Source organism: Lolium perenne, chromosome 4 (genome assembly GCF_019359855.2).
Source record: "Lolium perenne isolate Kyuss_39 chromosome 4, Kyuss_2.0, whole genome shotgun sequence".
Classification (NCBI taxonomy): domain Eukaryota; kingdom Viridiplantae; phylum Streptophyta; class Magnoliopsida; order Poales; family Poaceae; genus Lolium; species Lolium perenne.
Genome location: NC_067247.2, coordinates 36,825,161 through 36,834,070, shown reverse-complemented (window position 1 = coordinate 36,834,070; position 8,910 = coordinate 36,825,161). Strand labels below are relative to the sequence as shown.

The window sequence follows — 8,910 nt, the reverse complement described above, 5'->3', positions numbered from 1 at the left end:
GGAAGATACAAGGACATCCAATGGTCGTTCAAGGACTTGGGGTGGGCAATTGGTTACATATTATCATTATTTCAGAATTGAAATATTCAATGTTCTGCATGATCAAATTATTGTTGAGTTGAACAACCGCTTTGCTGAAAGATCCACTCAATTGTTGAGATGCATAGCTTATCTTGATCCTAGAAATTCATTTGCCAATTATGATGAAGACAAACTAGTTGAGCTTGCTAATATGTATGTTGCTGACTTCTCTACATATGAAGTCGCTTTTGTCCTTAGAAACCAATTGGAATCATTCATCCATGAAGCAAGAACTGATTCTCATTTGATGAACTGTAATGACCTTGGTCATCTTGCCATGAAGATGGTTCTAGCTGATATGCACACATCTTTCCCCTTGGTTTATCGCCTTGTTGAGTTAGCATTAATTTTACCAGTTGCAACTGCAACAGTGGAAAGGGCCTTTTCAGCAATGAGCATCATCAAGACTAGGTTGAGGAACAAGATGGGTGATGATTGGATGAATCACAGAATGGTCTGTTATATTGAGAGAGATGTATTTGTTAGTATTGAAGAGTCAAAGATCATAGAGCGGTTTCAAGGATATTGCTCTCGTAAAGGCCTTTTACCTCGTCCTAGAAGTAAGTTTTCATTTTTTTGCGTCCATTATGAACTATCTGTATGTACTGATGAACGATCAACATCTTATATTTCAAGGGCTGGCTTCTTCTACTACCGAAGATGAAGTCATGGGAGGCTCGACAAGCTGATCATCATTTGGTACCATATTTTGTAGTTTTGTTTCATGTATGCTACATATTGCCTTTTATTATATCTGAAGTTGTGAGTTGAATTGTTGAAACACCATTAAATAGAGTGCTTAAATTAGCTATATTCTGTTATGCCTTAGAACTGGGGTAATTATAGACAAAAAAAAATTTGCCCTTTGTTGTTCGCCCGTGGCGTGACAAATTCCTGGCTCCGCCGTTGGTTGCGCTTGCAATTGTCGAGTCCAAGTAGAGTGCAAGGTTTTGTGTGGGGCGAGGCGAGGCGATTTATAGGCGACGATGGCCGGACATGGACGCCTCGCCATATGCATGGTGGCCATGCACGCCAACTAGCTCCGATAGATAGGAAAGGGCGGCAATCGTAACCTTTCCTTTTCGTGTTACAGTCGGTGCCGTCCTTTCCATTCTGTTCCCGTTTCCTTGCCGCCGCTCCACGTACCACATACGGATACGGTTATTCTTCTCCGCTAAATCGCTTGATCGTGCACTCTGCAATTTGTCTGTTATGAGACTCTCGATCTAGTTTTTTTTTTTTTTTTTTTTTTGAAACGAGGACGAAAGCTTTGCCCTAATCTATTAATTAAGAAGAGTTTTTACATAAAGGAACCCGGATTACACACATGGCGTTACTCTCCCGGCATGACATTGCCCAAATGTTAGGCACCGGCCAAAACCCATAATCTAGCCTCGGTTTTGATTTTCTCTATAACTACTTGAGTGGGCGCATGCTTGCTACGAAAAATCCTAGCATTGCGCTCATTCCATATCTCCCAAGTGATAAGAAGCGTGAGAGAGGAAACCGCCTTCCTACAAGGAGCGTCGCCGCCCGCCATCAAGTTCCACCAAGAGTCCATGGATAGCCCAACCCATTGTGCGGGTTGAATCAAAGGGATGCCGACCCAATCCTTGATCGTATCCCAAATGCGAGCCGTGTAGCGACAATTGATGAAGAGGTGCTCCGCGGTTTCAAGAGTTTGGTTGCATAGAGTGCAACGGTCACAATTTTGCCACCCCCTTGCTTGCAAGCGATCGGCCGTCCAAATCCTATTTTGTAAAAGAAGCCAAGCAAAAAACTTCACTTTCGGCGGTGCCCAAGCCTTCCACACCAACTTGTTCATGTTTGAAGCAATGGCTCCTATGAATTGTATCTCATAAGCCGATTTGGAGGAGTACTCTCCATTGGCCTTGAGTCTCCAAACAATGTCATCCTCAACCCCATCCCGGAGTTGAATGTTTTCAATAAGACCCCAAAGCTTGACAAATTGCCTAAGATAATCCATGTTGTTGATTTAAGATAATCGATCTAGTTCTCGGTTATACCAACGGTGGTAATTGGTTCTGATACAAGAGAAAGGGGGAGGGACACAGTTAATGGCCCATGGTAAACCGTGGATTGCAAACACATTATTGGCCATGCATGCTTTTGCAACATCCAGAGCACCGAAAGGGATGTTTCGGAGCGATAAAATGACGAAGTTTGGAGAAATTTTTTTATCGACGACGGCAAGGGTCGTGTCATGATTGGCAGAGCAGGCCAAACGTTCGATCAAGTCCAAGGTGATCACTTCCCAAGGTTGCCCGGGCCTCTCTAGTGTGGTTAAAACATTCTGTTTTAGCCCGTTGACACGTTCTGCATTCTCGAAGAAAATGCTCAACTGAGGCAGAGAGGAGTAATGCACTCAATGATAATTAAGTAGCGTACCCTGAGTAGTACTAGTGACTACGTAGTAGTGTGCAGCGCACATACCAGGTGTTTTTCTGTTTCTGAGTCATTGCCAATCCAAATACGTCCACGGAAGCGAATTGTTGCCATACTAAGTCAATGAGTCGTGCTTGTGCATCAAAATGCTACAGATAACTTCTTTGAATTGTCTCCGACCATGTAGGTCATCAGTTCCACATTGCCAGGTTGTGCCGGAACGTGTTGTCTGTGAGACAGCGCATCTGCAGCTCGCGGTTACGTACTCAGACCCTGCTTGTGAGGCGAATGTGTTTTTCTGTTTCATACGCACATACCAGGATTATTTGGGACTGAATCCGGAACTTAGCTGCAATTGAATCACTCAGAAAGCAAAGCAGTGGGAGCAACCCACGAGTCAACAAGTATTAACACTTGTTGTCGCGCCCAATCTCGTCCCTATCCCTTTCTCCCCAGTTACTGTTTGAGAGAGGCGAAAGGGAGGTTGGCCAGGTCCGTCGCTCCGCCGCCGGCCGATCCGCCGGTCCCCTCCCTCTCCGGCCGCCGTTGAGGTGGTGGGAGAGTGGGGGGACCCCGGATCCGTGTCCTAGGCGTGTAGATAGTAGGGTAGGGTCTCCGGGCGGCGCTGGCGAGGTGGTGGCGGCGGCGGCGCTCTGGAATAAGGGTGCCGGAACTTGTTTCCCATCTCGGCGGTGCTCTGTGGGGTGCTGCCGACGAGTTTCCGGCGTTGGTCTCGCGGATGGTGTCCTGGCGAGGGGGACTTCATCGTTTCGCGAGTTTTGGTCCTCCCGGCTTCTTCCTTGTGCTGTCGTCGCCGTCGGCTCCTGCGGCAGCATCAAACTTGTGGAGGAGGGTGGCGATGGAGCTGGTCTTCCAGATCCTCGACGTCCTGTTGATGAAGTCCGGGCGCCTCGCTCTGCCGAGGCGGGTCTCCAGCTGATCTCCGTTCTGTTGATGGTGTTGTTGCAGGCCTGGAGGCTGGCTCGGGCTGGAGCTCTTGGCCTGACTGCCGGTGAGGTTCGGGGTACTGCCCCCGCCGATGTGGCTTTGGCCTTTGCTAGATCCCGGTGTCCGCGTCGGGTGGATGTTGCGGCGACTTCAACGAGGAGTTCTCCTCTAAGTTCCTCTCCGGCGACTCAGCTGTGGCGCGCGGGAGCTTCTTCTCTCCTTCCAGCGACGTTGAGGCTCCGAGGCGTGCGGCAGTGGATCGGGTTCTGCGTAGAAGATCCCAAGGGCCTGTTTGTTATTTTTTGTTTCTTCAGGGTTCCTTCTGTGAAATGGGACAGCTGTCCCATGTCTGGGCTGTTCTTGTAATTTCCAGTTTCCTTACTTAATATAGTTCAGATATTTGGCTCAAAAAAAAGTATTGTTTGTTTCATCCCTTTCCAGGCAAAGAGTCGTGCACTCAATGATAAGTAGCGTAGAACCCTGAGTGTCCTCCCACATCATTAGGGATGTGCAGCGCACGTACCAGGTGATTTTCTGTTTCTGAGTCATTGCCAATCCAAATACTGTTGGAATTAAGAAACCGTTTTTCCCGCTCCTAGAGTTTGGCGATCGCCATCTCCGATTCCGTTTGTACGAGCGATCTCTCTCTCTCTCTCAAGCCTCTCCCTGCTCCCCCGGTTGCCCTAGGGAGTCTCTTCGGTGATCCTGGATTATAGACCGCCCTTGGTCTGTGTGGGATATGTTGAGACCGATGATGGGCACGACGGCTGATGAGAATATCCTTACCAAACTACTACCTTCGTCATTGTAAGATGAAGATGATGTTGCTGTAAAGCTCAAGTAATTTGATTACGTGGTACTCTAAACAGAAACCAAGCATATAAAAAAAACAGAAAGCAATGTATTCATATTTGTATTCAGATTCCTCCGCTATCGAGGAACGTGGATTCCTACAGGACGTTAGGGTGACATGACCTTATCCCGCACCGTCTATTTCATCAGGGGGCATCAAGATTGTTCACTTTTTTGCGAAAAAGACCCTGGATTTTATTAGATTCATATTAGGTCGTCCTTTCTGCTTATGAAGTTCTTAGAAAATCCAATGTGGGTCCACTTATGACGAGGTTCTAAAGTTCTTCAAAAAAATTGCAGTGTATCCATTGAGATCTCTATGAAGTTCTTCACAAGAAAACATATTTGGGCATGAATATCTAACACAAATAAAAGGATATCTTTGAGAAAATATTCAAAATATCCATCAAGAATAGGAAATGGATCCATTTGCTCATACATGATTCTAACAACCAGTGGATCCAGTAGATTCATACAAAGATCCTAACAAGATCCTACGAAGATCCTGAACAGAGAAAAATATGAAGAAAATAAAAGAAAACGAGGAACAAATCTGGCCGGCCGCCGGGATCTTGCACCACCCGCCCGTTCGTCCGCCGGGATATCGCCGGAGCAAGCCACATGGAGGCGGCGCCGCCCCACCACGGCGGCTCTGGCGCGGCGGAGGGTACGTAGCGGCCCCGTCCGACCACGCCGGCGCGCGAGCGGCGAGGAAGCGGCCCCGTCCAACCACGTCGGCGCGCGGGAGGGCGACACGGAGGGGCCTCTTGCCGGAGATGCGACGCGCATGAGGGCGGAGCAAGACGGCGGTGGCTGGTGGTTGGATTTGGGAGGAAATGGGCTAGGGTTTCAACCCCATTTTCCCTATTTTATATGGCCGTATCCGAGGATGGCGCCCGAATTTAAATAAGTGGAGGGTTCTTTTTGCAAAATGGCTGATCGCGAATCTACGCGCGTATTGGATGGCCGGGATATGGCCCGGGCGCCATAAGGTCCGCTCGTTTGAAATATTGGCTACCGACTTACGTTACAAAAGGATGAACCAAACGCGCTCATAGTGAAATGATGTTCGAATCACAAATGAGAACTGATCCCTTCTATTGGAATAGTATTGCTTTCCTACATGTAATATTTTCATGTGTAGTATTGCTTTCTACCGATTCATGATTTTATATTGCTACACACTTATTAACTATCTTACTTTTAGGAATAAAAGCAGGTATATATGTAATTGTAGCCCAACAAGAATTTATGTTTCGCTCATGGTCCATCATTAAAAAAAATACAATGTTAGGCAAAATTACCGCAGGGAACGCGTGGGGTAACATCTAGTTTCTTAAATGACTTTCCTATTCATTGACGAATATATCTTTCATTCACAAAAAAAAGGAAAAAAGGAGCAGGAAAGACTTGAGTTGTATCTCGAAAAATAATTTCACAAATAAGCCATGAATGAACATAGGACGGTTACACATGAAATTGGCTCATGGTTACCACCGTACCAATTTATTCTCAGCCATTTCCGTAGAAATGCGTGGATCAGTGGTCACAGTAAATCCCCCCAGCACCTCCGTAGACTGTGTAGTACCCGGATCTGTACTTGCCGAACCCTATAGGCCTGGCGCCGTAGCAGCTCGGCACCGTGGCGATGCTCCTGCCTACGTCGTCCAGGAACAGCTGCCCTTCGGCGCTAACACCGAGGTACTCCTTGATGGAGGCTGCGTAGAGCGAGCTGGCACAAGCCGGCATGGTGCTGCCCATGGGCGTGGTGGTATGGTGCCCCCCCCGGCCTGGTGTTGAGCACCCGCCCGCCCACCTCCACGTACGAGGCCTCGGGGAACCTGGTGTCGAACACAGTGTCCCGGAAGTAGCCGATGTCCACGTCCTGGACCGACACCCACCAGATCAACTTGGTATCGTCCTGCATGGATCAATTGGTTCGGTCATGCATGCATGCATGAGACTAATCTAATCTAATCTAATCTTATGATGTCGATCGCACTAAACAAAGCAAACTTACTCTGTGTATGCCTATATATACACCATACTGCTTTCCTCCAAACTGTGGATGACGTACCCACCTTGAACCGAGCGCATATTTGGTGCTTGTAAGTTGGAAGCCTCCACACTCTGTATTGAAGCAGTTGTAGTGCACTCCGCTGTCATTCTGCATCAGCACATATACGTAGGTATGTACAACTCATTGGAAGCATATATAATAGTCGATTTTCGTAGATTCACTTGTTTTGATTTATATCTAGTCTATTTTTAGTATTTATATATATTCACTTATTTTGGTCCATATCTAGGCTAATTGAAAATTTCTAAACAGTCTCATATTAGTAAACCGAGGGAGTACATAAACTACATTGGTACCAATACTGTGAAATGTTGATGAGGTATCATCAGTTCAAACAAGCAGTACAGGCCAGGGACAAAATCAAGTTAATTTGGAGTGAAGAATAAGAGCATGCACTTACGGTGTAGTACACGAACAACCTTGGTACCGAGTCCCCGTAGACTGATGGCCAGGTCTGCGACATACAAAAACGTAGACTCGTCACTTATGGCAGCCTAGACTCCAGGGTGTGACGTGACAGAAAATAATAATAATAATTAAAATATTCTTTTCACTCTTTCTACATCCAATAAGAAACTTGATGCCATCTGACGGCACACACTCGTCAATTATATTGATCGTGCAAAAGCGAAATACTACTAGTACTAAACAGTTTAGATGTTCTATTTTCTAATGATATAATTTAAATTATATAGGTTAAATTGGTGATCTAGGGGTACGCGCACGCCTAAGGCTAGCCATAGTGCTAGTATCATAAGACTAGTCACAATGGGAAGTATCATACACTAGTATCATGCACATGATACTAGTTTATGATACTACTCTCACAATGCATAATATCATAACATAGTATCATAGTATCACTATATTTAATATTTTGTAGAATCTCAATGCAAATGTGTGTACATGATGTGTTTGCCATTAAGTTTTCTAGTTTTACGTGCTATGATACTGTATCATATCATGATACCACTCTCATCTCTCACCTCATTAATTGGTGTGCCACATCAGATTTTTGCCAACATGGCATGCATGATACTACTTATGATACTCCCATTGTGGCTAGTCTAAGGAGTATTATGTATGCCACCTTGGCAAAAATCTGATGTGACGCTATAATTAATAAGGAGAGATATGCTAGTGGTATCATAATATGATACTACTGAATTATAGCACGTGAAACTAGAAAATTTAATGTCAAATACATCATATACACACAATTGCATTGAGATTCTACAAATAATTAAATATCATGAGATTATGATACTACTAGATGATACTAACCACTATATATAGGGGTAGTATCATAGATTTATATCATATGGATGATACCACTATATGATACTTTGCACTAGAGGCAGCCTAATAAACTGTGAGAGAGGGATTACTACTTACCATTAGTGAAACATGACAGCTAGCTAGCTTTATTACTTACCATTAGTGAAACTTGACGGGCAGCTAGCGTTATTACTTACCATTAGTGAAACATGACAGCAACAATACTGTAGGTACTTACCATTAGTCCAGCCATAATCTGATTGGGGAGAGAGGTAGGCGCATCGGCCCCAGCCCCGGGCACGTAGGAGGTATCCAATGTGTAGCCAACCATGACATAGCTCATGGAGAACTCGTTGGGATGCACGTCGACGTTCCAGATAGGCACCTCCGCTCGAAGCCCGTGGTACGGCCCGTTCGTGCCGTAAGCAACAGCCTTCTCCACCTTGCCAGAAGACAAATCATGAGGCGGTGGGACGCCATTGCCAGCGATGGAGAAGGCCTCCGTAGTATTCATTGCGTTGGCAGCCGGCGACCTCCGGATCGGAATGGTTCCGGATGGGCAGCCGCCGCCATCTTTGCGCCAGGATTGAGGCCTTTCCTCCGTGGCAACGGCGATGTCGGAGTCCGCGACCATATCTTTCATGCTTCTTCCCGGCTTCATGCACGCCCAAATCGACCAGCAAATATAAATTACAAGGTACACAAACTAATAATTAACAGATTAAGGAGTATAGATTTCTACCTGCTGGATTTCAAGGGAGACGGCCACACAATCAATCATGTCGCCGTCGTCACTCTGCAGACAGAAGAAATAATACGTAAAAAAAATCAAGCTAACCTCAAGAAAAACTGTACTCCAAGATTTCATTTTAACCGAGAGACGACCACGCACCTTTATCGTTTTTCGAACAACTGCGCAGGCTTCTTCTCCGGTTGCCAGCAGTACCATGATAGCAATACCTACTCTGATCATGATTTTCGCTGCCATTTTGATTTGGACTCAACTCAATTCAGACCGACTCTGATAATTTATCCCAGCCTGGTTCTTCTACGTATAAAATATATAGAGGGCGAGATCATGCATATGCAATTAACCTGGACGAAAATTGTATTACTTACCATATGCATTGTCAAGGGCGTGTTTGGCAGCTCGCACCGTGGTAGGTAGAGAGTATGATATGAGAAAGATGCATTTTTTAATGGGCTACCAAACAATAGGAATCAAATTTTGAATGTAGATGGGCTGCAGTTCAGTAAGGCAGCCC

The 8,910-nt window shown here is 45.7% G+C and overlaps 1 protein-coding gene across 1 annotated transcript; it reads right to left on the bottom strand.

Annotated features, from left to right (window-relative positions):
- Positions 1 to 5,826: 5,826 nt before the first annotated feature.
- LOC127346685 (protein neprosin-like) lies at positions 5,827 to 8,648 on the bottom strand. Its single transcript, XM_051372961.1, has 7 exons — positions 8,538 to 8,648; positions 8,388 to 8,441; positions 7,884 to 8,300; positions 6,768 to 6,821; positions 6,308 to 6,454; positions 6,114 to 6,208; positions 5,827 to 6,019 (listed from the first exon to the last, which is right to left on the bottom strand). Exons 1-7 carry the CDS (start codon positions 8,631 to 8,633, stop codon positions 5,827 to 5,829), a joined length of 1,056 nt encoding a protein of 351 aa, XP_051228921.1. The 5' UTR covers positions 8,634 to 8,648.
- Positions 8,649 to 8,910: the final 262 nt, after the last annotated feature.

What these genes read in the sequence shown, in the direction of transcription:
- LOC127346685 (XM_051372961.1), bottom strand. Translation starts at nt 8,633, where the DNA reads ATGGCAGCGAAAATCATGATCAGAGTAGGTATTGCTATCATGGTACTG. An exon ending in GGTTGTTCGTGTACTACACC is followed by an intron (nt 6,455 to 6,767) that starts GTAAGTGCATGC and finishes GTGCTGATGCAG; the next exon opens with AATGACAGCGGAGTGCACTA. An exon ending in TATATATAGGCATACACAGA is followed by an intron (nt 6,209 to 6,307) that starts GTAAGTTTGCTT and finishes TGATCCATGCAG; the next exon opens with GACGATACCAAGTTGATCTG.